Raw genomic sequence first — 27,899 nt, forward strand, 5'->3', positions numbered from 1 at the left:
AGAGTTCTTCGTAAATTCCGCATGGCTCTAATTTCCGCATGGCCCTCTACACAATATTCGATATATTTTCATTCCACCTTAGATCCGATGTTATGGTTATGCATAGGTATTTATAGCTGTTTACCACTGCGAGAGTGCTCTGACTATAGAATACGAGAAATTTAATGGTTGCCTCTTGCGTGTTACGGTCATTGCAACAGATTTTTTTCTGTTTATTGACATCTGCCAATTTGGGTACCAGGTTGCAATCCTTGCTAAGGCACTATTAAGTAGAGCCTGATCGCTGGAATTGTGAATTTCATGATAGATCATGCAGTCATCCGCGTATAGCTTGACTTTAGCGGGTAGGGTATGAACTATGTCGTTAATAAATATTAAAAAGAATAAGGGCCCGAGAACAGATCCCTGCGGTATACCCAACTTGACAGGCGCAGGAGCAGAACACACGTGATCTATTTTTACGCATTAGCATCGGCCACATAGGTGAGCTTCGATCCATGCAAGAAGAGAATTGTTTCCCAACAGCGGTTCTAGTTTTGAAAGAAATTTGGAGTGTGAGACGCGATCGAAGGCCTTTTCAAAATCAAGAAATATAATGTTGATTTGGCTTTCAATGTCACTGGCTGTTGGGAAATCGTGAGTTAGCTCCAGGAGTGCTGTTACTGTGGAGAATCCTTTTCGGAACCCATGTTTCCTGTTGTCGATTAAATTATTATGCTCAACAAATGTTGAGATATGATTAAAAATAATGTGCTCAAGAACCTTGCAACAAGTACACAATAATGATATCGGCCTATAAGACAAAAGTAATGATGAATTATCTCTTTTGGGCATGGACACGATTTTACTGCATTTCCAATCAAAGTGAAGTTCTGCTTTAGTCAAGGAAAGATTGAACATAATACATATATATTTACTGCATCTCTCGGCATACCGAACAAGGACAGCATTGGGTATACCATCAGCCCCTGTTGGCTTTTTGCTATCGATATTCAGCAGTAACGACAGAGGGCCCTCTTCAGAAAAAATAACATTATTAATTGGCAGACAATGAAACACTAAGTCAAAATGTGGTTTCTTACCATCATCGTTTGTGAATACTGAACTGAAAAATTGATTAAAAGCTGATGCCACTTCCGGTTGTGGCGTTATTGTTTCGCTATTTATACATAATTTATCTGTTATTTTCGTTTTAGGAGAAAAATGCCGATAGAACTTTTCTGGCGCGGTGAGCAGAAAGCTGTTCATGGTAACGTTCAAATAGTAGTCCTGGTTCTTTTTTATGTATTCTTTTACCTGCGTACGTAGCACAGAGAGCTTATTTTTGTTGGCCGCTGAAGGAGAAAGCCGGCATGACTTTCTTAAGTTTTTTTTTTGTTTTTCGCTCTAGCCGAATAACTTCTTTAGTCATCCAAGGACTAGCATTTCGTACTCGTTTCTTCACAGCGGCACAAAATAACTCAAGAACTTCGTCACAAGACTCTTGCAAAAACACCACAGTGCATCGACAGAGCAATCGTTAGATTCACTTAATGCAACAAAATCGGAGAACGAACTGTCCAACAAATCTCAGATAGTAGCGTCTTTGGCACGTGCGAATTACGAGACTACGCGTATGTCTTCGTTTCTCTTAGTAGCAGGAGCGCATGCGAAATTCAGCGATACCATCTTATGGTCAGATATGCCATCGTAGACATGCGTAACCGCATTTCGGCAACGCAGGCTGCTGCTCACGAGGAAAAGATCTAAAATTCATTTATCGTGTTTTTGTATGCGGGTGGGTTCCTTCACTAATTGAGTAAAGTTGTGGAAAAAGATTAAATCTAGAAATGGCTCAGCAATGGCAGATAGTGGTTCAGGGAATTCACTGTTCCACTTGATAGAAGGCATATTATAATCTCCAGCATGTACTGTGTTGCAAGTCGCAATGTTACTAGAGCATAAGAATTCATTCACTACTTCAAAAAATGTGCTGTTGTTATTCGGCGGCCGGTAGAATGTACCTACAAGCAAGGTGAGTTCGGCTAAAGAAACCTTTAGCAATATGCTTTCGATATCGGGTATGTCGGGCGGATTGGTTGTATGCATTGACTCTCGGAAAATAATTGCTACGCCACCACCCCCAGAATTCCAATCTTTGCGAAGCATTCGGTAGCCTACGGGTACTGTTTCAGCGCTCTCGATATCCGTGTGCAGCCAGGTTTCTGTTAGGCATAGGATATGTGGCCTGTGTGTGAGCACGATACTTTCTAGGTCAACTGCTCTATTAACGATGCTTCGCGCATTTAGCTGTATACACACAAACGACCTATCCTCGGGGGCTACGGTTCATGTACTCTGTTTATCTTTCCGGCTAACTGGAACTCGGATCTTTCGTTCCTCGTCCCATTCGAACATGTAGTTGTCTATCTTAAGCTTGTCGTATATGAGCTTGAGTTTTTGGCATTTCTTTTTGTTAGAAGCGGAACTGTCCCACAGTTCCTTTTTTTATTCTTGTGCTTGCGGAAAAATTCTCAGAGACACACACGTTTCCATTCTTTAGCTTAAAGCAGTTCGTTAGAATATTCATTTTCTCATGGGGATCGTAGAACGGTGAATTTCTCACGGTGATTACCAGTCGTACTTTGTCGGCTTGTTTCCGTCCAATTCTACGCACTTGACGGGTGCACCTAAAATTTCTGTGAAGACGTCCTTGAGGACGGATTCCTTGAGATCTTCATGCGGCTCAATTTCCTTTCCGTTGACACCGAACACCATAAGATTATTACGCCTGCTGTGGTCCTCGAAATCGGTAAGCTTAAGTTCGAAGACCTGAACCTTCCTCTCTAAGCTACGAGTTATAGAATATACTTTGGAAATAGCTAAAGCCGAGTCTTCATACGTTTTAAGCCGCGACTCAGTGTCGTCTAGCCTGTTTTTTATTTGTTTCTCTCCCTCTAGAAGTTCGCCCAGTAGTTGCTCAGTTGACGGGCCCAGGTTAGGCCCGACATCACCACAAAACATTAGCATTGAAAAAACGAAGTTGGAGGCGACGGTACACATTGTGCATATACACTCAGGGCATGTCAGCTGGAGCCAGTAAAGATTGCTAGACTTAAAGGTACAGGAAGATTTACTGACCTGTATAAAAAGCATCAACGGATTTCAGACGGTGCTGACCGAAGGCCAGCTTTCGTGCTCACTGAGGAAGGGTGGTGGTGGCAGGCTATTTACGCTCCGGCTGTTTGATGACATCGACAGCTTGCATTTGATGCCGCCCACTTATCGTCACAAAAGATTGCCTTAGGTGCCGCGATCGGCTTGAAATGTCGGTGTGTCGATGGTGAAGCTTGCCGTGTCTTGATCTGCGCTGAACTTCGCCGCCAAGCGGAGGAAGCAAATATGTATAAAAAACACGAACGGATTTGAGACGGTGCAGACCGAAGGCCAGCTAACATGCCAACTGCGAAGGAAATAAGAAGGAAATGTTACCGATGGTCCTTAAGGTTTATGGTTCATGAGGATTCAATGTCCGAAAGCGACTAGCGTTATAAGGGACGCCGTAGTGAAGGGCTCCGGAGAAATTTGGGGCACCTGGGGTTCTTTAGGGTGCAATGACATCGCGCAGTACAGGGCTGCTTGAATTTCGTCTAGATCGAAATTCGACCGCCCCGGCTGGGTCGAATCCACGTCGTTCGGGTCAGCAGCCGAGCGCCGTTACCACTGAACCACCGCGGCGGCTTGTTCCTTAAGGGTAACAGATTGTATTACAAGAGAAGGCCAGTGTTGCAGATGGCGACCGGAAGTCAGGCTGGTGGATGAGACTGAGAAGTTTGCGGAGACAAGGCGTGGCATTGGACATGGTGATTGGAAAGATATGGGAGAGGGCTTTGTCCTGCTGTGGGCGTAGTCAGGCTGACGGTGGTGATGAACCCGGAGTTATCTGTCTCGCGAGAAAGCAGTATACCGAAATATGAGGTAGGAATTCAAAAAACTGTGCGGTCGCCTTCAGTTGGGGGCGAACTGTGCTTCTGATGGTCTCCGCGAATCACGAATTGAGCGTGTTTCCTACCGCAGTGCACCACCATCGGAGTACAACCGTGAAGAGGAGAGATCAGATCATCAGAGCTTCTGTTTACTGCAATCACGCAATTTATGAATCAAAGCAACAGCACGCGACGCAATGAAAAGAGTTCGTCAGCTGTCACTTTTTCTGCGATTGTAATCACTCATCCCTTCTGCATATCGTAGCGAGTGATAGAAGAATGATTACATTTTTTCGCGCATGAATCTTGACGCGTTGAGACGCAGCTCTCGACATTTCTGTTCATATGTGCTGCATAGGCATGCAAGGTCACTTTTGTAAGACACTTTTTCAAGTAAATCATCATCTGCTTTTATAATTTATTTATTTATTGATACTGTTAGCCCTTTTTGGGCCGATACAGGGTGGGAATTCAATGACTTTTTTTTATATATACAACACAAACACAGTGCAGTAAATACGACATAAGTGCACAATTCAAGCCAGCGCCAGTTTTCTATATACACAATTTTCTTGATGGATACACTTCCAGTCAGCTCGCCGTACAAGAACACAATGGTAGAAAGGTAGCATCAAAAATTGGGGTTACAGGGCTATCAAAGGTGCTACATTTCAGGTTACAGCGCACTTCGTAAATAAAAATAACAATAAAGGGGAGGAAGGGTTATCTGTCTGACTGCTATACTGTTAATGTATCAGCAGCGAAGTGGTGGAGGATAGAGTGTTCAAATTGCTCAAGGGAATTGATTTCTATTATGTCGTATGGTATGGAATTCCAAAGTTCAATTGTTCTTGAAAAAACGAAAACTTAAACGTATCTGTTCTTACCTGTAGAGGAAGGAACTGCCTAGGATGGCTACCGCGTACTGGACGTGATGATCGTGTTTGAAGGTACCGTTCTGTGTTGAAATTAAATTGGCCTTTACTTATTAGATACATGAACTTTAGTCTGGCTATTTGTCGTCGTTGGGAAAGTTGCGGCAAGTTCAATTTATCTAGCATTTCCGTTACTGAGTCTGTTCACCTGTATTTTGAGAGTATGAACCTTGCAGCCCGTCGCTGAACCTTTTCAATTTTATCTATTTGGTTTTTTCTAAAAGGATTCCATACAACACTTGCATATTCTAACTTGGGGCGTACTAAAGTCACGTATGCGGTGAGTCGGACATCTGCTGGTGCAAGTCGAAGCTTGCGTTTCAGATACCAAAGTTTTTTCTCAGCTGATGCACATATGTTATTTACATGCAATTTCCAATTCAAATCTTCACATATGGTCACGCCTAAATAATCAGTTATCTTAGAGCGATAAAAACATTGAGAAATATTCTACATTAATCAACACCACAAATCAATAAAAATCCCCTGTGTTCCTAGGCTTCTGTGCCTCTTGGCTTCCCTCATGTATAACGAGCCCCACATTCTCTAAGGTCACTGATTAAAATATAGTAAGTTGGAGAAGTCACATTGAAAAACTTAACAGATTTACTCAGCGTTTTGACCAGGGACTGATCTGTCTCAAGAATGATGATACCGTGCATGGACACGTCTTTTTAGAGCATTGAACTTGGCACACATAGGCCTTGAAAAAAAAAGGACACATAAGAGAAAAAAATGAAAAGCAAGGAAAAACTAAAGCGGAAAGCCACCACAGCGCAGACTCCAAACAATGGAGTAAAGGTTCCGCGTGAAAGAGGGAGGCGGTCTGGGCGGGCACGCGGCTAAGTCGAGAGAAAAAAAGAAGAAAAAAAAGCGTCGTTGGGAGGTGTCAACAAAAGGGAAGTGTCCGCCAATTTATGCTCGTCTGTAGCGCCTCTAGCCGCGTCTGTGTGGCCCCCCGCGACTCCAGAAGATAGCAAAAGGAGGACGCACAGGTTGCGGCTGCCCTAAGTGTCTCCAGATGTTCCGACATAGTTATAAAGCCCACAAGCAAAGGTAGTCCTATTTTCGTGATGAATACCCGAGACTAGAAGAATGAGGCAGAGCGGCAACTAAGCAAGAAATGTTTCTAAAAACTTGTAGCTTCTGGCCAAACTTCACATTTAAAACACGTGGTCTAAACCACTCTAGAAGACCTCGTAAAGAACAAAATAATTGATAGCATCCCCAAGTCTTTGCTTCCATTGTCCTCCATCCTCGGTAGGTTCTACCTTCTGCCAAAAATACATAAGGAAAATAATCCAGGACGACCAATTATTTCCGGAATAGAAACCACGTCAGAAAAGATTGCCAGTTTTCTCGACGGCTTAATCAGAAACATGCAACCAACTTATCCTTCGTATGTCCGAGACACAGCTCATATTCTTCCTGACATAACTGATCTGTTCATTCCAGAAAGCAGCACACTCGTTACCCTCGATGTCGTGTCCTTATACACCAACATACCCCACTCGGATGGGATCTGGGCAGTCAACACTTACAGAGGTTCCCAAGTTGAAAGACTAGTTGACGGCGCGACCCTTGAAACACTGCTGCATTTGGTGCTTAAAATGAATAACTTTGAATTTGATCGCGACCACTATGTGCAAATTAGTGGCACACGAATGGGCACACAAGTAGGTCCTAATTATGCCAATATATTTACGGGCATTCTCGAAACTAAATACCTAGAGAGCTGTCTCTTCAGACCTCTTTATTATAGAAGGTTTATAGATGACATAGTTGTTATATTGTTGTCGAGTAAAGACGCCAAAAACCACACACACACAAAACAAGAGAACGGAACAGAGGGCAAATTTGCCGAAACATATCAGATCCTGCCCTTCTGTTTTTCTCCAACCTACTCAAGCTCTACGATAATCTTTCCGGGTAATAAAACTTCAGACGTCGCAAAACCAGCTTGTTACCTCCGTGTTTAGGAAGCGAACAGACAGTCACCAATGCTTGCATTTTCAAATGAGCCGCGTAAAACATTGCAAGGAAGGAATACCATGCAGCCAGCCTCTAAGATTTAAGCGCATCTGCTCCCGTGAAGAGGACTTTGCTTCTGAGTCACTCTGCAAGGATTTGGTCACACAGCTGTACCCAGAACCTATCATCGACCATGCCTTTGAAAAAGCTGCCGCACAAGACCATCGTACAATCCTAAATAGCACCAATACTGCGAAGACAAACTTCCTAACTAATCTGATATTAACCTACTCTTTATCAGCACCGAATGTGAGTATACGATTCTCAGAAAGCATCGCAACGTTCTCCTTCAGACCGACAAAATGAAGCGCTTGCTTCCCCGAACCACCTACGCTCGTCTCTGATGTGTATTCATCCCATTAATATCGTTTTGTTGTGGCCGATGGCTGCGTTTAGGTAAAACTCCATTCTGTTGGACATTTTTTCACCCTCTTGTGCTGTATTTGGATATATTTGTGCTTCTCTATGATTTCGCTTGCCATTGTAATTATTCTAATATTGTTGTTATTTTGTTACTAAGCGTTGTTGCCTGAAATGAAATTCATTTTTGGTACACTTTCTAACACCCTGGCACTGTCTTTAAGTTCATTTGTGGGCTTCTATGCATTTCCCCACATATCTCTTACTAAAAAATTCTACAACAGGGACACATTTTTGAGTGTATCCTGTGTATTCGTCTGGCCTGTGTGTGTGTGTTTCTCTATCGGCCTTCGGAGTGCCATTTTACTTTATTTTTATTTTTTCCTTTCCTGTAAACGAGCCTTTCTATGTGGTCCTCATATGGGGACCTCATCTTGTTTCAGCGGCTCACGTGTCACCGTTTGGAAGCACTTATCTTTGTACATATCTGCTACAACGCATTTTTCTCCTTTTCCCAGGTGGACCATCGCGGGAACATCGTGTCCTCGTGGCTGAGCGACGTGGTCAAGCCTGTATTCGAGAAGCGCGTACTTGGCTGCTTGCGTACTGGCGACACCAACCTGTTCCCCGATGTGCCCGCAATGGAAGTGGCATTCGCCGCGTTCAAGCGAGACAAAGACAAGAATGGCACCCAGCTCTCCGCGGTAAGCAACAAAAACATGGAATTGACGGTAAGACCAGTGAGGTGTGTGTTTTCATGTGCAACATGAAGCAACCATTCCTAATTTCCTTTTTTCGGGAAGCGCAAGTGTATGATAACTGAAGAACTGCACTGTATGAAGATATTTTTCCTTGTGCAAGCATAAGAGAAATATTTACAAAAAATTCTTCCATCACCTCAACGTCGTGATGAATCTATTGAAAGACTGGGGTTCTATGGCTTGACGCTGTGGGCATGCACTGTCTCGCGGCTGCGGCGGCGGAAATTGGGAGACGGCGTGAGGGATTCGACGATTTAATTAAAAGCAGATATGCGCCCCGGGACGCACAACGGGCCGTAATGCTTGGCGAGAAATTTCAAAGACAGCTCATGCTTTTTTGACGGTATCGAGAGCCACACAAGGGTGCCAGGACAGAAGTGTGATCGGTAGCGTTCTCATGGCTGTATTTCTGGTGATAGTAGTTCTCAGTGTTGATTATGCGGGAGTTGGCAACAGACTTGTGCGTGTTGTGCGGCTTCGGAAACAGGATTATATTGAGAGACGTCAGGTTGGTAAGCCAGATTGGTATCATTTGTAATAGACGTATGACGGCCGTAAATTCGAAAGAAGAAAAAAGGCCCGCCGCGGTGGTGCAGTGGTTACGGCGCTCGGCTGCTGGACCGACAGACGAGGGTTCGATCCCGACCGCAGTGGTCGAATTTCGATGAAGGCGAAATTCTAGAGGCTCGTGTACTGTGCTATGTCAATGCACGATAAAGAACCCCAGGTGGTAGAAATTTGCGGAGCCGTTCACTGCGGCGTCTCTCATAGCCTGAGTCGCTTTGGGACGTTAAACCCCAATAAACCAAACCAGAAAGAAAAAAGAAAAGCGAATGGTGGACTGCCGAGCGGTATTGTATGTGTAAGTCACATAAGGAAGGACGAGATCTGAATTAAAGTGGTTGGATAGAGAGCATGTCGCCGAGGTTGTGGTTAAATCACTCGGTGGGTCCGTTGATAGGGCCCGGATGATAGGGCAGGTTGTTCAATGAATTATGTAGCACTGGCGGACCAGGACTTTGGCTACATGGGACAAAAAGGCGTGGCCTCGGTCGCTAAGCATTTCATGATGAGGCAACGTCTGTCCTGCGGTGGCCGGAAGTGCGGCGGTTTCTGCATATCTCGACAGACGATCAACCGCAACGATCGGCCAACGGTTGGGGGCCGTAGTGTACCGCCGTGGAAATGAATGCCGATGCGGTCGAAAGGGCGTAGTGGGCAAGGAAGCGGCAACAACTCTCCAGCGGAACGATGAGGAGACTTCTTCCTTGGAGACAAGGGGCCGAATTGGTCACTTGACGCGCACCAAAACGGCATTTTTTCAAGTTGAGCTGCAGGCTGGCGTCAGAGAGGCAGGTCAAGATGTGCTTCATGCGCGAGAGATCGGTGTCAAAGTCGGGGGAAAGACTACAATGGCGTCAAGGTAGCATAGACAGATCTTCCGCTTAATCCAAACGAAATGGTACCCATCACTGTATCGAAGGTCACAGGGGCACTGCAAAGGTCGAAAAGCGTCACAATAAATTTGTACAAGGCTTCAGGGGTCACAAAAGCCGTTTTGTTTCAATCAGCTGCTTCTGTGCGGACCTACTAGTACCCAGAACGTGAATCGAGGGAAGAAAAGAGCTGTGCCCCTTGCAAGCAGACCAGACCGTCGCTAATGCGTGCGAGGGTCTAGACGTCCTTGCACTTTATCTCATTAAAGGGGCGGTAATTTACACGGAAAGCGTATGGATCCATGTTTCTTTTTCACAAGCACAACCGGCGATGCCGATGGGATGCTTTAAGGCTGCATGACGCCGTTTTGAAACATATGGTCGACTTCAGATCTTCAAGCATGGCCGACTTGCTCTTCAGTGATCTGGCGCTCGGTTGCAGACACACGATATGGGCGCTGCCACAGCGCTGGTGGTTTTGGTGTAAAACATTTATTTATAGGATTTACAAAAGAGGTATTGCTTGGGCCGGGCCGGAAGGGTCCGGCCTTCACAACCACTAGGCAAGACCCCTGGTCTGGGACCCCTGTGGCCTCCGCGGCGGCCCGGGCTCTTGTAGCCAGGGCTCGTTGGTCCTGGAGAGTTTAGCAGCCGAGCAAGGCAGCCTCCCAGTCCTCTCGGGTGGAGTGGGGGTGGGGTGGGATAGCAGGATTGGCAGGGCATGTCCACACTATGTGATACGTGTCCGCAGGCACTTCCACACAGTGTGGACACTCCTCCGCAAAGTCCAGAGTGAAATGTTTAAGCACTGGCGTGCAGAGTACCTTGTTAGTGTAGAGACGAAGAAGCCAACGCACCTCCGCCTTCTTGAGGCCTTTACAGGGGGGTGGGTATCGGCCGTTAGCGGTTTGATAAAGGAGAGATATCTCCCAAAAAGTAATAATCGGATTGAAATCAGCAGCCCGATCAGGCAGCGGGAGAGGCGATGCCCAGTGGTTAAGCGAGCGGGCGGTAGCGTCCGCTACCTTATTTCCCTCTATCCCCGAACGTGCTGGGGCCCAGATGATGGTGCGCCGAGTTGGGAAACCCCAGTACTCACATCTATATAATATCTGGAAGGGAAGATCTGGAATTTGTCCCTGTTCAAAATTGCGGCAAGCTCCCTTTCAGTCGGTGATATCGACTCAGGACGCTGGATCCGCAGCTGAAAGTACGATAGCAATACCTCCTCGAATGTAGTCTAGAGAGCACGAAAGATGAGGCCCTGAACTGGGTGTTTGGTGGATCACGGCCGCCGTGTACCAACCCCCTTGGCATGAACCGTGTACCAACCCCCTTGGCATGTAAAATACCCCTGGTCGAGCACCATACTGTTCGGAAATAGCCTCCGCTCGCGCGAGGCGGCGGCCATCATGGGCTCTTAACACCGACAACCTCTGGCCCATCTCTCTCACCGATCTCTCTCACCATCTCTCTCACCATGCTCCGTGGCAGACTGTCCTCCTACCTAGAAACGCACAACGCCTTTGCAGACACCATTTACGGGTTCCGCCCACACAAGTCCGCACAAGATGTGCTGCTGCAACTTCATGAAAAGATTCTTGATGCTGTCGAGCTTCCTAGCGACAAAGTGGTCCTCGCACTTGACTTGCGGGGTGCTTTCGACAATGTGACGCATAATATCATCCTGTCCCACCTGTCGCAAGTGGACTGTGGGTTCAACACATTCCAATAGATAGAAGCAATTCCTCATAGTTCGGCAATGATATATCCGACTCCAGGACAGTGAACATGGCCCGTACCAACTTGGTACGCGAGGGACTCCACACGGAGCAGTCCTCTCGCCTCTTCTCTTCAATCTGGCCATGATGAAGCTCTTTATTCTGCTGAGTGAGGTCCCCAGTGTGCAGCTGCCCCGTACGCGAACGACATCACCCTCTGGGCAACACCAAGATCGGTTGCAGAAACAGAGGGCAACCTGCTGTAAGCGGCGCCTATTGTGGACGATTTTGCACGCCGCTGCGACCTTGAGTGCTCCCCGAGCAAATGAGAATTCTTGCTCATACGTCCCAATACAAAGTGCACAACCAAAATTGCCCTCTGCCTGCTTAGTGGCCGGATACCTGAACAAGAGTAAATCAGAGTATTGGGACTCTACATACGCAGGAACCGCAGGATTGACACCATGCTGAAAAAGCTCCGCAAGGTGGAGATGCAGGTGGGCCGTATGTTCAGCCGGGTGCCAAAGAAACGGAGGAGGGAGAACAGGGGGGGGGGGGGGGGGGTGTTGCGATGTAAAGACGCCCTGCGTCTGGCCGATGCATTCGTAACCAGCGAAACTCTATTTGGCACCGTACCTCTACCTGCGTAAATGCGATGAGAACGCTCTCGAAGTAATTCTCCGCAAAACCTATATAAAGAGCTCTCGACCTCCCCATTGCAACCTCCAACCAACGCCTCCTCGGCCTCGGGATGACGAACACCATTGGGGAGATGCGCGGGGCTCATCCCAACAACCAATACTTGCGGTTCAGCAATATACGTGCGGGTAGCCGCCTTCTGACCCGCCTCCACATCGCTTACACTACCCAACAGGAGAAGCGGGCATTCCTGCCCGAGGCCTGGCGCTTCGCCCTGCAGGTTCGCACCCTCCCCAATAACATGCCGCAGCAGTGCGTGGGCACCAGTGTCGATGCGATGGTTGATAGTGGAAGTTCGGTCCAAGGAACTTTGGTGAGAATCGCAGGAAGATCGGAACTGATTGAGGGTAAAAGCTGTGTGCTTTGCAGTAGAGGAAAATCGTCGTTGACTGAGCATAAGAACAATTTCGTAGAAGAGGGACCTGGCACAGAAGAAGGTGGGCTGAGCGCTTTATGGCGAGGTGCGGTGTATCGTCAGTGTCCTCGCACTCACAAGTCATGAGTGCAGTAGTAACATACCTAGAGCTTCGCGACAATGCTTTAGGCCGTAGTGTCTGTGAAATTCACGTTAAAAGTCACCTACATGAGAGTAAATTACCAAAATTATATATTCGAGCTTATGCTTACTACTTCTGTTATATGAATCACTTTGGAAGATACTGCAAAAGTGTAAGGCTGTTGGCCGTCAAGTTTGTTAGTGTGACCTTCTTGTTAATAGCAAAAGTTTTAATTATGTCGTTCTCATCACATAAAAAGAGCCGCTGCGGTGGCTCAGTGGTTACGGTTCTCGTATGCCTGCCAGAAAGACGCGGGTTCGATCCCGGCTGCGGCGGTCACATTTCGATAGAGACGAAATGCTAGAGGCCCGTGTACTGTGCGATGTCAGTGCACTTCAGTGGAACCCCAGGTGGTCGAAATTACCTGAGTCCTCCACTACGGCGTCTCTCATAGCCTGAGTCACTTTGGGACGTTAAACACCATAAAACAACAAATAATCGGTTGCATAAAAAGCGACTGCTTAATACACCTGCCCAAACACTTCTTGTACTTGTGTTACTTGCTAAACGAAGGCGTTTTATTGTGTCTGAAGCAGTTAGGCTTAGGGATCGAACAGGTCGTGACTTCGCCCGCGTGTAGAGAGCGGACACAGGTATCAAGCGACACGGATTTGTTTTTTTTTTGAGGGGGGGGGGGGGGGCAGAAAAGGAATGAAAACTAGACGAGACCGTGGTGAATATATAGAGAGATCTGTACGATAAAACTGGTTTGTAATAACTTCTTTCTGAAAAGTCTCAAATAGCTGCGCTCAATATGCTCGCTTTTCGTTGATGCTCATCGGTTTTCTTTATTTATTTCACAGTCAGTAATGAACTTGGCAGCTTCAAGCTGACATCTTGTAATTTTAGTCCCTAAAGTTACAACATAAATTATTTGAATAGCGCAGCTCACAGGGAAGTCAAGATTGTCCATCGACGCCTTAGAGTGGAAACAAGTCGCAGAGTAAGCGCCCTTTTTGAAACAATTTTGTTATTTCCTTTATTAAGGTTATAATAATTTCCATCTTCAGCAGCATAACGATGCCCGGTACAGGACAATTCCCTCCTCTCTATCCCTCTTAATTAATTCATCTCTGCGCCAGCTAACGTTGGCTTATCCCGAAAACTTTTAAACTTGTCCGCCTGACTGATTTTCTGCCGCTCATCCCTGAATCTGCCTTCCCTTGGAATCCACTTTATTGCCCTGACGAGCCACAGCCTCCATTAGGACACGCTACTCCTTATTCATACAGGCAACAAGGGCGTTCAGAATAAAGGCGGTGCAGAATAAAAACTTGCAGGGTTTTAGTGAGAAATCATAAAGCACCAATGTCAACATGGCGAGACAAAACAAATTGAAAGAAACGAAAAGCCTGCACAACATGGTCTGTAGCACTGATAAAACTTTGAACAATAAGCAAACGAAAGCATGCAGACACTGCATACACAGCTGCAATTATGACAACAGCATTATTGTAAACAATTAACGGTGTCAGATGCGCGTCAGGACATAGCAGTTAATCTTCCGACTTCCCCACAGAATCACTTGGGTATGTGGTTTTGGGTAGTGCGTTCCATTCGTTGATCATTTGTAAAAAAGAGTGGTTTTCATGCTCCGCGTATCGTAACATTGGAGGAGCAGCACTAAGAGCAGATCATTGTCAAACACGCCGTTGGCTGTTGAGCAGGGATAAAAGTATTCTGTCGTGATTCTGATTTCAACACTGAAAGCGAAAATGTTCTCGCGCGTAAAACTACAGAGGCTACTACGGTATCTGCAAAAATCCCCTGCCCCCTTTCCGGGGTTATAGGAACTACAGTTTGAAGTTAGTTTTCTTTTTGAAGAGCACCGTATAAGAGTAGCTAGTTATACTTTTGGTAGCAAAACGTATTTTACATCACACAACGCTCCCTTTGAACCTACGCCTCAGGAGGTCACGTTTCCACGAAGCCGATGCACACATATTATGAAAATGTTTTGGTAAAATGACAGAGGTAGTTACACCGAAATATTTGTTGTGATTCGCTTCAGAGACGCAGACAGCAGTTTGACCAGTAATGGCAGTGTTAGTTGTGACGCGTGATGGCAACTTTTTCTGCTCTGAATGCTATTGACTGATAAGCAGTATGTGATGAATAAAAAAAAAAGACGGAACTTTCTTGTTTCATCACCAATTTTCTCTGCGAGACAGTCAAACTCCTTGCGGAAATACAAGGTCAACTTGGCTTATGTCTGCTACCTGGCTTGGCCGGCGTAGGCTTTGTCGGATGACGGAGTTTGCGATCCGCTTGAGATGGCGAGCGAATGGCAAGTTATGGGGCGGTGAGCGGTGGCCAATCAACCTGGGGCCGAGTTGGGACCAAATTATTTGTTATTTTTTCCGTGAGTATCGGGTTAAAGAACACTAACGATCGCGCGGGGGCGGTATGTAACCGACCCTACACGTCCCTGTAAGGTGTGACTGCCACAAGTTTGCTCTTTCGGCTGAGGCACCTGCGTGTAAAAGATTAACTATGCATGTTCCTGCCAGACGACTGCAGCAAAGGCTGTGGATAAATCTTTTTTCCTCGGAAGCGCTAAGGGAATACGTCTACTTAGGGCAGGTAGTGACCGCTGACACGTATCATAAGAGGGGCATAACTATAGGAATAAGAATGGAATGGAGCCAATATGGCAGGCTCTTTCAGGCCATGAATGACAGTTTACCAATATCCCTCAAAAGAAACGCATAGAACAGCTCTATCTTACCGGTACTCAACTACAGGCAAGAAACGTGAAGACTAACGAAAAGGGTTCAGATTAAGGACAACGCAGCGAGGTATGGAAAAAAATATAGGTGTAACGTTAAGAGACCGGAAGCTGGCATAGTAAGTAAGGGAACAAGCGCGAGTTAATCGTATCCGAGTCGAAATAAAGAGGAAGAAATGGGCTTTCGCAGGTCATGTATTGCAAAGGCAAGATAACCACTGGTCCTTAAGGGTAACGGAGGGGATTCTAAGAAAAGGCAAGCGTAGTAGTGGGCGGTAGAAAGCTAGATGGGAGGATGAGATTAAGAAGTTGTGGGGATACGGAGGCCGCAGCTGGCAAAGGACAGGATAGAGGTCTTTGTCCTACAGTAGACGTGGTCCGGCTGGTGATGACGATGATGATGATGAACGTGGCGAAGGTGCCTCCTCTGTTCTGTGACCCACGCTATCGCATATTCTTTTTGGTGAGTGGTGAAGACACTGCAGATGGTGTTTGTTGCGCCGATTGTTATACGTTGCTACTCTATGTAAGCTTCATTAGGTGCTGGAAGCCTTCTTATGGCGAGTATCGGACTCGAGCAAGTTTCGGCTGTTGCAGGACCGTTGCGAAAGTATCACACTACTGTTAGCTCACTGTGGATATAACGATCTTCGCTCTACGTCGTGTCCTCTTCTGAAGGACTCGTACTGACCTTTGTGTCAGTCTTGAACTCCTTCCACCTCGATAAGCCTTATGATACCGTGATTCAGTGACTCAATGCTTCCACAATTACTAGCAGACTAGAACCGCACTGTAATCTTTCGTTCATTTAGAGAATCATAATGCGAGGGCATTATAGATACCATGCACGAGAACAGCCGGCGTCCGTCCGTCCGTCCGTCCACGTCACGAAAAAGCAGGCGGCATTCCTGCCGTGGTGGGCAGGTTAAAATTTCATTTTTTTTTCAATAAAATCAATGCAGTCGCCAACTTACCACCCTGGCAATGTGGGTCAGTTAATTTGTCCACTGGCTGGCAGCCTCCCGAAATATTACCCATGCGAAAATTAGCATTACGGTTGCTTTGGAAGAGCAACCTTGGTCTCACAAGCCCTGCCGGTGGCTATGTTTGAAACCTTCCGGGGCAGTGGCGCATTGTTTAACCGCGGCACCACTTCGTCAGGAGTGGAAGGAGAACTCTCAGCGATCTACGAATTCATGAAACAGTAGTAGTAGCCCGTGAGTCATCTCTGATCCTGTCGTATTATACGGCTAAGCGTTTTCCAAGTTTTTTTGTCTTCACTTCCTTAACAGCCTTGACATTGGATGTTGTAGCGCGTTCCTTTATTGCTCACATTGAGCTGATTAGCCAAGAGGCACCTGTTGCGCCGAACTAAACTGTGAACACACTGCACCTTAAACACTGAGGTTTGAGCGCTTTTCTCAGACCAGCGCTTCCTATGGTTTCTTGCGTTTCTTGCTACTCCACCTCATCTCCACAAAGAGGAGTCACTTTTCTCCCGCGTGGGATTTTTGGTACGGTTTTCAAAGTTGTGCTAGTTGTGGAGTTGGCGTGTTTTCTAGTGTGAACACTTTGACGTTCTGTAATATACCAACTGTGGCTGGCGTCCCGAGAATAGCTCCTGTTGTCGTATTATCATCATTATCATTATTTATTTGAGGCTTATAGCAGGAAACGGGCATTACATAAGGAGGTGAATTTAAAAATTGTCTATAAAGATGCGAGAAAAAATGAAGAAACATTTTAAAAGGTAAGTCACCGCAGGGCGAAACTTTCGGGAGTTACCGCAAAGTCTGAGCCAGGAGGTTAGTTCCTTGATGAATCGCTATAAGTAACCGTGAGATGTACGCTAGATGGGAAGAAAAATTTTGCATGAGTTATCGTTTCATGCAGAAACTTTGGCGGGATGGAAACAAAACGGAAGCTTTTGTTGAGGTATGTTTAAAAATATTTTGTGAAAAATATGGCACCTTGAATATCACGTTCCACAGCATTCTCAGAAAGAGGGAAGGCCTGGTCGATGTCAGACAATATATATTCGGTTTTCACGGCTGCTTTAGTTTGAATGTTCCATGTGCTACTGACCTAGTTGCTCGTGTATGTGGCAGCGAACGCTGAGATGTGTCAGCGCTTCACCATATCAGTTCTTCATAGCCGCGTAAAAATACTGCATAAAAAAACGAACAAAATCGTAGCCCTAGACATTTCTGTTCTTTGAGTACCTGCGATGACGTCATGCGCTTTGTCACTGATTACGCTGTAGTAAACGAAATGTCAGAAAAAACACACTTTCCACTTTTGTTTATCGCAGGAGTTGACCGAGGATAAGGTGTTCTTCATCACCGCCTGCCTCCAGAGCTGCGCCAGATCGCCTGTCCACAACCTCTACGGCGGCGACTGCAACAAGGCGATGGCCAATTTTGCGCCCTTCGCCGAAACCTTCGGATGCCCCGCAGGCTCCAACATGAACCCCAAGAAAAAGTGCACTTTCTTCAGCTGACAGCTTCACTTTTCCCCTCTGCTCCGTTCTTCCCCTTGGCTTCCTCTCTCTCCGAGTGAAGACAATCGAGCTGAAGTGTTTGTGGCTATGTTTCTTTTACTCCGTCGTCATCTGTTTGGCCAGACGCATTTATTTATTTTAAGGATAATGGCTTCCCCTTTCCATGCTTTATTTGTAATTCAAATGGGCGTTGACGTTCTGAACAGTTTCTTGTAGGCGGTAATGGTGGTCGAATTCAGACTAACCTGCTTCCTTCTTAGCTCATTATTGAACACGACTTCGTAAAACTGTAACATTTTCTGCGTGAACTGTCACACATCACATTCCGAGGGCAGTGCTGTGCGCTGCCTGCAAGTCAGTGTCAGCGGCACGAGAGTTTCTTTGCGCTATTTTATTGCACTTTTTGCTGAACCACACATTTTATTCGCCTTTAAGTGCGCAAATGAATTAAATATGGCAACGCGAAGGAGCAAAGCGCTAGCAAAGTTCGTGACTGCACTGCACATCCGTCACTATGGCCCACATGATTTGTAGCGGAATCATAGGAAGCGGTTCGAGTCCCCTTCCCGGAGCACTTCAGTATTTCGGCGGCGTGACTTTGAGGTACTGGCTTGAAGAGTGTGATGGAACTCTACGATTTCCAGGCGACTACAGTGCCGCCGCCTGTACTGCTGCCACTGGTCATGTGTTTGGGGGCCTCAAAACCGCGCTGCAGCGATGATTTGAATGCAATCCTGTTGTGGCTGGAATGTTGGTCTTTCCATATGCGGTTTCCGTTTGCCTTGGCAGAAGCTGAATAAATTGGAGTTTGTAAGCAATTATTTTAAGACATTGTATAAAATTTAGACCCTCGTTACCAATATTGAACTTCAGAGGCTATGCGCATCGCGTAATGTGGTACGAACATAGAAGATACATTCTGCTTGGCCGCCGCGGTGGCTCAGTGGTTATGGTGCTCGGCTGCTGACCCGAAAGACGGGGGTGCGATCCCGGCCGCGGCGGTCGAATTTCTTTGGAGGAGAAATTCTAGAGGCCCGTGTACTGTGCGATGTCAGTGCACGTTAAAGAACCCCAGGTGGTCGAAATTTCCGGAGCCCTCTACTACGGCGTCTCTCATAGCCTTAGTCGCTTTGGGACGTTAAACTCCATAAACCAAACCAAACATTCTGCTTGCCAGAACACAGCGGTATGCAATATGAACCGTGTACGCATTATTTTTAGTCTTGTTTCCCCCAGCTGCATCATCAGATGAAACTGCTTGGTGCCAAGGCATGAACCTGATGTTGAAGGAATAGCAGACGGCATGACCTTATCAGAAATTGGTCCATTGCTGACGTGCTAAGCGTCGGCTTCAGTGTTCACGCCGCATGAGCTATTGCGCCTGCACTGATTCAAAACTGGGGGATTCGTAGCTAGTGTTTCTCAGTGAGAGTGTAGCACAAGTCGCTCTCAATGCGTTTTTGCTGCTTAGAACCTGGTCGTGCACTGTGACGACAACCGACCCGAAGGTACAGTTTCACCATTTGCGCTTCTCTCTTTTACTCCGCTTGTAGACTTCAGTAAATTTAGCAGCTCTGTGCTTCATGTGATTCGTAGTCATTTCCTGCGCAAACGGCTACCCCGCACGACACACCATGTTAGCAACGCAGAAGGGCCATAACCGCTACCCGTGGTGTTTCTGTTCGATTACTTTATGTCCTTACCTTCAGGGTGTCGAACCGGAATTTTTTTCGGGTTCGGTTCGGGTTTGGGTTCACGCCTTTCGGCTTCGGTTTCGGGTCCGGAGACACATTCCGCTCCGGTTTGAACTGGTTCGACCTAGCCTAAACCGGTTTAAACGGGTTCGAAAAAGAAAAACTTCGGGTGCTTTTTTATTACACTTTTTAAAACTGTGTTTTATTTCTAGTTCCTTGTAATATAAACGTTAAATATTCATAATAGTCTTGTCTATTGTTTTTTTCTAGTCGGATGGGACGGGGCCCAGTTGATTGTGCAGACCGCAGCAAAACGTTTATAATGAGTGACCGGCATTTACAGTAGGATGGGGACATATAATTGTGATTATTTTCTTTGGCACATAACAACCGACTAAAGTAGTCATGCGCCAAAAGCAAGTGAAAACAATACAATGCTTCCTGCTGCTCCTTTCGGGCACTTAATGGACATGGTCGGCCCTATACCTGCCGTGTATTTTTATATACTGTTTTGAGACCCTTTTTCTGGGCATCTACCAGGGTTACAGCAGTGACACTAGTATCATTGTATCCAGCTTTTTATTACTTTTTACTGAACCAAAATAAATAGCTGTCTGCCATTATTGGTAAGGCTGAGATCTGGGCGAGTTGGTCTGGGCGAGCGCTTGTCTTGTGGTTGTCCCGCCTATTTTGCGCTGTTTACCAGTATGAATGCCATTATTGGCTTGTTTATTACTGGATCCTCGCGATCTTTCAGCCAAAATCGTCAATAAACATCCTGTGAAACAAAATTCCCTGCAGCAATTAACATATTTCTGGTTCAGTAAGCTTTGCCAGGTCTTTCTTATATTAACTGGGCAAAATAGTCAGTCTAGATCTTGCAGTTCCTGAGAAAAAGGATCATATGCTGCAAAATTCATTTTGAGATAATTTGCTATAAGTGAAAAAAAGAGCTCCATTACAAAACTGCCCTCAACAAATGCACTTTCATATATGATTTCAACAGCCATCAGCCTGGGATTCATCCCAACAGTGATTACTTTTCTCATTTATTTGCTGCCTTTTTTTGCGGGCCGTTTTTTGATGTGCTGCACAGAACTTTCAGCGAAGTAGTAATTGCCACTCGGACTTAAACTGCCACTGTACCGTATATCATCCGGGTGGTACACGAGATGACTTAAAAATGTCCCGGTGTGCAATACAGCCATGATTAAAAGTAACGACTGCATTCATCCGGAATATTTTCAGCGTCCAAATGCAAGTAAGCACATATTGCAGCTCAAAAATGTCATTTTGTATAAAAAAATTGTTCTAACACTAGTGAGACAGGGAGCCTCGTTCAGAAAAATAGCGATGATTTCGTATGCTGAAAAAAATAAAAAAAATCCGATTAAAAAAGTTTAGCTTACCCTGTTTCTTAAATATATCACATCAATTTAATTATTTTGTTTCATTTTAGCTGCTCCAACAATGTTTCGTTATGAGACAGTTCCTCATGAAAATCTGTACATTAATGCAAGACGAGTATTAGACGAATAGTTAGTAGTAGTGTCGGACGCTGCATCAGGAAAACAGCGCAAGCCGTGCAAGTAGGATGTGAATTTTTTGTTCGGATGTCCTCTTCTGTCAAGAAACAAGGGTTACTTTTTTTATTGCGGATGTTTTTTCCTAAGATGAATCTGAACAATAGGCCGACACATAGAGAGATCCATTAATCAGGTTTAAAATTTCTAATTATGCGAAGCCTAAAGTAAAAAAAGATTGATGAGGTTCAAACTGTTTGCGAGTTGGGCGTTGTTTCCTATAAAATATCCTTAATCGTGTTTAGCAGCAAGGGGGATTGAAGCCATACTCAAGGCCATGCCAGTTTTTGTTTCTCAAGCGGCGAATATGTCGTTTCCTGATGTTCTGGAGCGTGAGGAAATGCGGCCCTTTTTTCCTCACAAAATAAAAACCGAGCGCACTAGACACGCAGGGAGCTCCGCGCAAACAATATTCGCTGACGACCTGCTACATTAATTGAGGCGCAGAAATACAATTAACCTATTCCTTTGTGTCATCAAATCCAGTTTCGTTTCCCTCCGTCGCTATCGAAAATAGACGCAGCAAGCGCCGACTGCTCTTTTGCTCGCACCATGCGCCAATGCTAAAGACTGTGCATGTCGAGGTACAATTGCGCCGGCAGTTTTACCTGGGAGTCGTGGGCGCCTAAATACATAAGCAGCGAATGTTGCTTTTGCACAAAGGTTCTTGCGCACCTCGTGTACTCTGTCCCGATTTTTCTCAGTAAAAAATTAAATAATTTCCTCGTGCTTCACAGCTTTAGAAATGACTTTTCCCTGTTTTCAAAAACTGGTGTTGCACTGTCTTTGACATGGCTACCTCGTTTAGAGATACTTTCAAACTTTTGCTATTGCACTGCAAGTGCTTGTAGAATACTCATTCGTGTCTGCTAAGCTCGTAACCTTTTATCATTCGCACGCCTTTCGTCTAGTTTCATTGCACACCATGTTATGGCTTTTTGCCGTTTCTTTTTCTGTCTGGAGGGCTCAACCACCTCACTGGCAGGTATTTTTTTCAAGTTTATTTTGTAGGTCGGAAGGGTACTCTTTTAATATTACTGTCAGCTTTGGCGGATGGCAGGAGACTCATGCATGGCAAACCTGTACCCCAGCCAATATATACTGTTGCGAGGTTCGAAACTAAAAGCCTCATCTGAGGTGTGCTCGCAAGCCCAAAACACGCTGCAGAAAGAGAGGTCGAGAGGGGACAGCTTTTATATGTGCGTCGAAAGGCACTGAAAAATCCCCTCCGCCACGTCTTGTGGTGTGGGCCATTATCGTATTGGAAGGACAGCTCTCACTCCTGTGGCCGCGATGGGATGCGAAAGCCGCTGTTGCGCGCCATGAAGGCCTGCACAGGCGCGCCCTGTAACTTGTGGAACCGCTTTGAGGCTAGACTGCGACGTTTAGTCGTATAATTTACAATAAACATGACGTGACATCATGGCTGCTCGCAAATATTTTATTATGTGGTCAGCAGATCGATGCTACCAATTTTTATCTGCCAGTATACAAAGACCGAAGAAGGACATTGATAAGGGTAGTTGGAGTCATCCGGGTTCGATGAGAATACAGGGTGTACTTTAGTCCAGAAAATGCTCTCTTAACGCTGACTTATGTAACGGCCACAGCAAGCGCTACCGTAGCTAGTGCATACAGCTTTGGGCGCCGCAACGTTTTCCTCTCTCAAAGTCCGAAAACACTAAACTGTTCGCTTATGCCGGGCACACTTTTAAATTCGTCGAGCAGACTGTGCGCGTCGTTGATTTTGAGATAACTGTCTCTCTCTCCAAGTCTTTGTAGGCAGTCTTCTTCTCTTTCCATAAGAAACACTTCAAGCTCACTGTCTACTTGTAAGCTCTTAGAGGGAGATTCTGCTGTGGCCTGTAGGGATACTTGATCGCCGCCAGCGATCCTACGATGCCGCTTCCACGTGGTGACCAAATGCTGTCTTGCTCGGCACCTTTGCTCGCTGGTCAATGTAATGATCTAGATAAATGTCGGCGCAAAACAGACCGCTCCCCAACAAGAGCTTCTCGCGCGTTTTCATGGCGTCTTATATTGCTCGCTACCGAGGAGTCAATTTTGGACAGCTTTGTGAAGCAGTTCAACCAGGTACCGTAAAAATCACCTGCTGTTAGTTGTTCCAATTGTAGTTCAACATGGGCTTTTTCAGCCGGAGCCATTGCGGTTACCATGTTTTGTATGCCGTGCCAGTCTTCATCTTTCAGACAGAGCTCATCTTGGTCGCCGCAGAATTTGTGATGTTCCAGCAGCCGGTTAAACATGATACTTGTTGACATCCACCTAGCTGGACAATTTAATATCGGTTTCTTCAAATCAAATCAAGTTTATTTCATATTTACAGTACATGGTTTATGGGGTATATATATCAGGAGGCCCAAAAGTCGAGACTACAAATAGGGCCTCCTATGGCTACATGAACAGAATACATAAACCGGCGCATGCACAACAACTCGAGGTAAAAAAAAAGGAAGGCAAATAAAGCGACAAAACGGAAAGAAGTGTACAGCAAATGAATGTTACATAGTGATTGCAAACACAAAAACGTTATTAAACATCTAAGGATTCAAACAAGTGGTGTTTTAACATTTTTTTGAATTTGTACGATGACAGTGGGGTTTTCAGTGAAGGGAGCAAATTATTCCAAGTAGAGATGGCAAAGAACGATTTAGTTTGCTTTCCATAATTAGTCCGTACTTTTGGCAACAATAAATTGTTCGACAAAGCAAAACGCGTCACGTTATTATTTGTAATTATATTTTCAGGGACAAAATTAACACATATGTACTTATTGATGACTTTGAAAAGAAAAACCAGGACCTGAAATTTGTGAAGATGTTCAAGGGGCAGAACATGTAGTGAATGGAACAAAGGTGCAGACGGCTGGGTAAAAGAAGAGAAAGTGATGATTCTAAGTGCTTGTTTTTGCATAGAAATGAGTATAGGAAGATGAATTCAGTATGTGCTACCCCATGAAGTGATACAGTAATTAATATGGGAGTGTATGAATGCGTAATAGATTGAAAGCAACGTATCTAAGCTAAAGAACGGCCTTGTTCTGATGAGAGCCCTTATTCCGAAACGAATTTTATTAACAACGGAGGCAACATGACGATTAAACTTTAGGTTCGAGTCAACTATCACACCTAGAAATGTAGCAGAATGTGTTTGCGGTATTGAAACATTGTTGATAGTTATTGATAAATGTGAAGTAATTTTTCTTTGAGGGGCGCGAGATACCACAAAATTGGTTTTAGACGGATTAATCTTAATACAGTTAACGTGAGTCCAGTTCTCTAAAGATAGCAGCAACGAGTCAAGATTTGTGGTTAATTCAGAAGACGTGTTACCAGTTGCCATGATGGTTGTGTCGTCAGCGTACAAGAGACATTGGGTTGTATTTAAGTGAGTCTGAAGGTCATTAATATAGGTTAGAAAAAGGAGGGGACCTAGAATTGAACCTTGGGGCGCTCCTTTATTAATTAGTCTAGGAGATGACAATATACCTTCAATGCACACGCTCTGGTACCTGTCGGATAAATAACTTTTGATCAGGGTCAACGCCGGGCCTGTAATACCATAGATTTCGAGTTTAGAAAAAAGAATGCAGTGATTAATATTATCGAAGGCTTTGGTATAGTCTATGAAGACAGCGCCGGTTATCATACCGCTGTCAAGTTGTGTTTTGATCCAGTCAGAAAAATATAATAGGGCACTTTCCGTTGATTGACCGCGTTTAAAACCGAATTGAAAAGGAGACAAGATATTAAATTTGGCTTAATAGGAATGTATTTGTATTTCTAGTAGCTTTTCTACAACCTTGCTTAAGAAGGGAAGTATAGAAATAGGGCGGTAATTCTGCATTTGTGATCGGTCGCCTTTCTTAAATATTGGAACTATCTTAGCCCGTTTTAATTGAGTAGGGAAAACTCCTGTTTCAAAAATGACATTGATAACGTGACAGAGAGGCTCGCAAATAAGGTGCTTGACACTTTTAATATGGGAAGAATGTCTATTGTCTAATGCAGCACCTGTGTTATTTAGGTTGCTTGTTACACCTAAAACATCCTGAGGCGTATATGTTCTTAGAAAGAAGGACTGTGGCTGACGTGATAGAACAGGAACTTCAACGCTTTGAACTGTTTCAGAGGAGGAAAAATATTCACAAAACGCATTGGCTATTGGTAAGGGGTCGCGCAGAGCTGAATCATCTTTCTCGATAGTCTTAATAGATTGTTGACTAAGTCTCGTGTTTATGAATTGATTAATCAGTTCCCACTTTCTTTTCGCATTACTACTGCTTTCGATAAGCTTGGTTTCAAAAAACTTTTTTTTTGCATTTTTAAGAGACTGGTTTATTTGTTCAGATAGAATCTTGTAGCGATGTAAAAGACGCGTATTAAATGGTTGTCGTTTTGTTTTTCTATATAAGTTCTCTTTTTCCTCAATGATTCCAGTATATGTGGGGAAACCCAGGGACAGCAAGGTGCGCGATACCTTTTGGTCGATATATATCTTGTGCAGGATGTAACTGCAGCTGTTATGAGACTTGAGAACATATCAATGGCCTGTTCAGCGTCTGAGCTTGAAAAAATTGCTGAGAGATCTGCCCGTGTTATTTCATCATTGTAAGCCTGCATATTTAGTTTCGTCTGAACATAATTAGTTTTGTAGTCATGATGGGAGCTAAAGTAAAAAAACACCGGATAGTGGTCAGTGATGTTGACCTCTGCGACTCCAACATTCGGCGAAAGCTCAACATTAGATAGAATAGTGTCCAACAAAGTATATGGATTATGCGGCACGCATCGGGTCGGTATGTTTAGAAGAGACTCAAAGCCAAATCCACTAAAGCAGTTAATGAACTCTTCATAACCTGGGCATGTACCATCACGTAAATTAATATTGAAGTCACCCAATATTAGCGCGTTCTTGTTTTCGATAGATATTTTTTCAAGCGTAGCAGAGAAAGAGTCGCAAAAGTCAACAGCTGAACAGGAAGGGGAGCGATAGACAGTGCCCACGATTATTTTCTTTTTGTTGTACTGAGGCGAAAAATTTTCAATTTCTAGCCACAAGGACTCACACTTATTCACGTTATTGCTTAAATCATCCCGCCTATTGTATGAGAGGGAGGATGAAACGTACATGGCAACGCCCCCGTGGGGACTACTACTGCGATGGAGAAATTCAGCATTGTAACCTTGTAAGCAGAACAGTTTTTCGTCTTCTGGGTGAAGCCAAGTTTCCGAAAAACAGATGATTGAAAAGTGATGGTTTGTTAACTGTAGGAAGGTAGCAACCTCATCGAAATGTTTCCTTAGGCTCCGGACATTAAAATGTACAGCCGAAGTAATATTGTTTCCGCCTAGTTTATTTGCCAAATCTGAAGTTGAAAAGTAATGCATTCACTAGACGGCTGATGCGGTTGAAGTTTCAGAAAAAACCTACAAATCCTTCTCGGATGTTATCCTGAACAGTGCTGTCTGTTGACTGACGGGCTCTGATGACAATTGTTTGTCCAAAGGAACATCCATTTTTTTCTTTCTTTAGTTTCAGCGCCGCTCCAAACAGCCTTTTGTTAGATGGTGTGAGGTGTTCATTTACATACACAACATTTTCATGCAGGGCCGAGTAACCAAGACTTTTCGTTGTCAGCCGCGTCTTCCGAGCCTTAGCGAAGAACTCATTTCGCTTTTCGCGGGAACGAAAACGTGCTATCAGATTCTTCTCGTCAGAACGTGTAGGAACCCGATGCACAACTTCAAAATCCTCAGTCCCAACAGCACAGCTGATCTCGTCGCCCACTTTCTGCATTATCTGGATGCAGTCCTCACCTTGTGTCAGTGGGATGCCTTTTATCTCAAGATTGTTAAGACGGGAATACTGCTCTAGCTCAGCCACACGGTGAGCGAGCTGCTTGTTGCTATCAGCAAGCTGCTTGTTGCTATCAGTAAGCGTTTTGCACTGGGCGTCGATGTCAGCTCGCGCGGTCTTTAGTTCTTCAAATGTTTGGTTAATAAAAGTCATGCTTGACCTGAAACTTTCAATCTCAGCCTTTAATGCGTCAAATTCGCTTTTCGAACGCTGAGCTAGTTCTGTTTTTGAATCGTTGATGGCTTGAAGCATTTCTTTCATTCTTTTTTCAAACATTTGCTTGAATTCTTCAAGTTCTTTTGCAAGAGACGCAACAGTCATTGTGCACAAACAATTCGAGAGCTGTTTTTCGCGAAAAATATATGACAGTCACACTGTACCTGCAGAAAACAAGGGGCTTGCTTAGCTGCTGCACGGGTAGCGTTGCCTGCAGCCTCGAATCGCCTGTGCAGCAATGATGGCTCGGTGATTCCCGCGACGGCTTATATCATCACGCCTGCCGTAGAAGGGCGCTGCTGTGGTGCCAGGATCCGCGCTTCGTTCAGGATGACCATGTAGATGAAGATGCGCATGTGCCAGGTAGCGATCTGCAGAAAACAAGGGGCTTGCTTAGCTGCTGCACGGGTAGCGTTGCCTGCAGCCTCGAATCGCCTGTGCAGCAATGATGGCTCGGTGATTCCCGCGACGGCTTATATCATCAGGCCTGCCGTAGAAGGGGGCTGCTGTTGTGCCAGGATCCGCGCTTCGTTCAGGATGACCATGTAGATGAAGATGCGCATGTGCCAGGTAGCGATCTGCAGAAAACAAGGGGCTTGCTTAGCTGCTGCACGGGTAGCGTTGCCTGCAGCCTCGAATCGCCTGTGCAGCAATGATTGCCTGACTGAATCGCCTGTGCAGCAATGATCGAATCGCCTGTGCAGCAATGCCTGTGCAGCATTCGAATGTAACTTGCCACGAAGGAACATCACCGCCGGCGTAGACACCACAGGAAATCCCCTTTGTAAACAGTCTTCGATTTATGCGACATCACTGATGAGAGTAGCTTTGAA

General features: G+C 45.2%; 1 protein-coding gene and 1 pseudogene across 1 annotated transcript in view; one reads left to right on the top strand and one right to left on the bottom strand.

Annotated features, from left to right (window-relative positions):
• LOC149327628 (endothelin-converting enzyme 1-like) overlaps positions 1 to 18,520 on the top strand; it is a 44,324-nt gene extending 25,804 nt beyond the window's left edge. The window contains exons 4-5 of the mRNA XM_089562483.1: positions 7,810 to 7,995; positions 17,505 to 18,520. Coding sequence (XP_089418609.1) covers positions 7,810 to 7,995; positions 17,505 to 17,693 — 375 coding nt within the window. The 3' untranslated portion in view covers positions 17,694 to 18,520. The remainder of the gene's footprint in view (positions 1 to 7,809; positions 7,996 to 17,504) is intronic.
• Positions 18,521 to 22,423: 3,903 nt separating this feature from the next.
• On the bottom strand, positions 22,424 to 23,220 carry LOC149327629 (uncharacterized; annotated as a pseudogene).
• Between the last annotated feature and the right edge of the window lie 4,679 nt (positions 23,221 to 27,899).

The sequence above is a fragment of the Amblyomma mixtum genome, chromosome 10 (assembly GCF_055824585.1).
Source record: "Amblyomma mixtum isolate Tamu chromosome 10, ASM5582458v1, whole genome shotgun sequence".
In the NCBI taxonomy this organism is placed as follows: Eukaryota; Metazoa; Arthropoda; class Arachnida; order Ixodida; family Ixodidae; genus Amblyomma; species Amblyomma mixtum.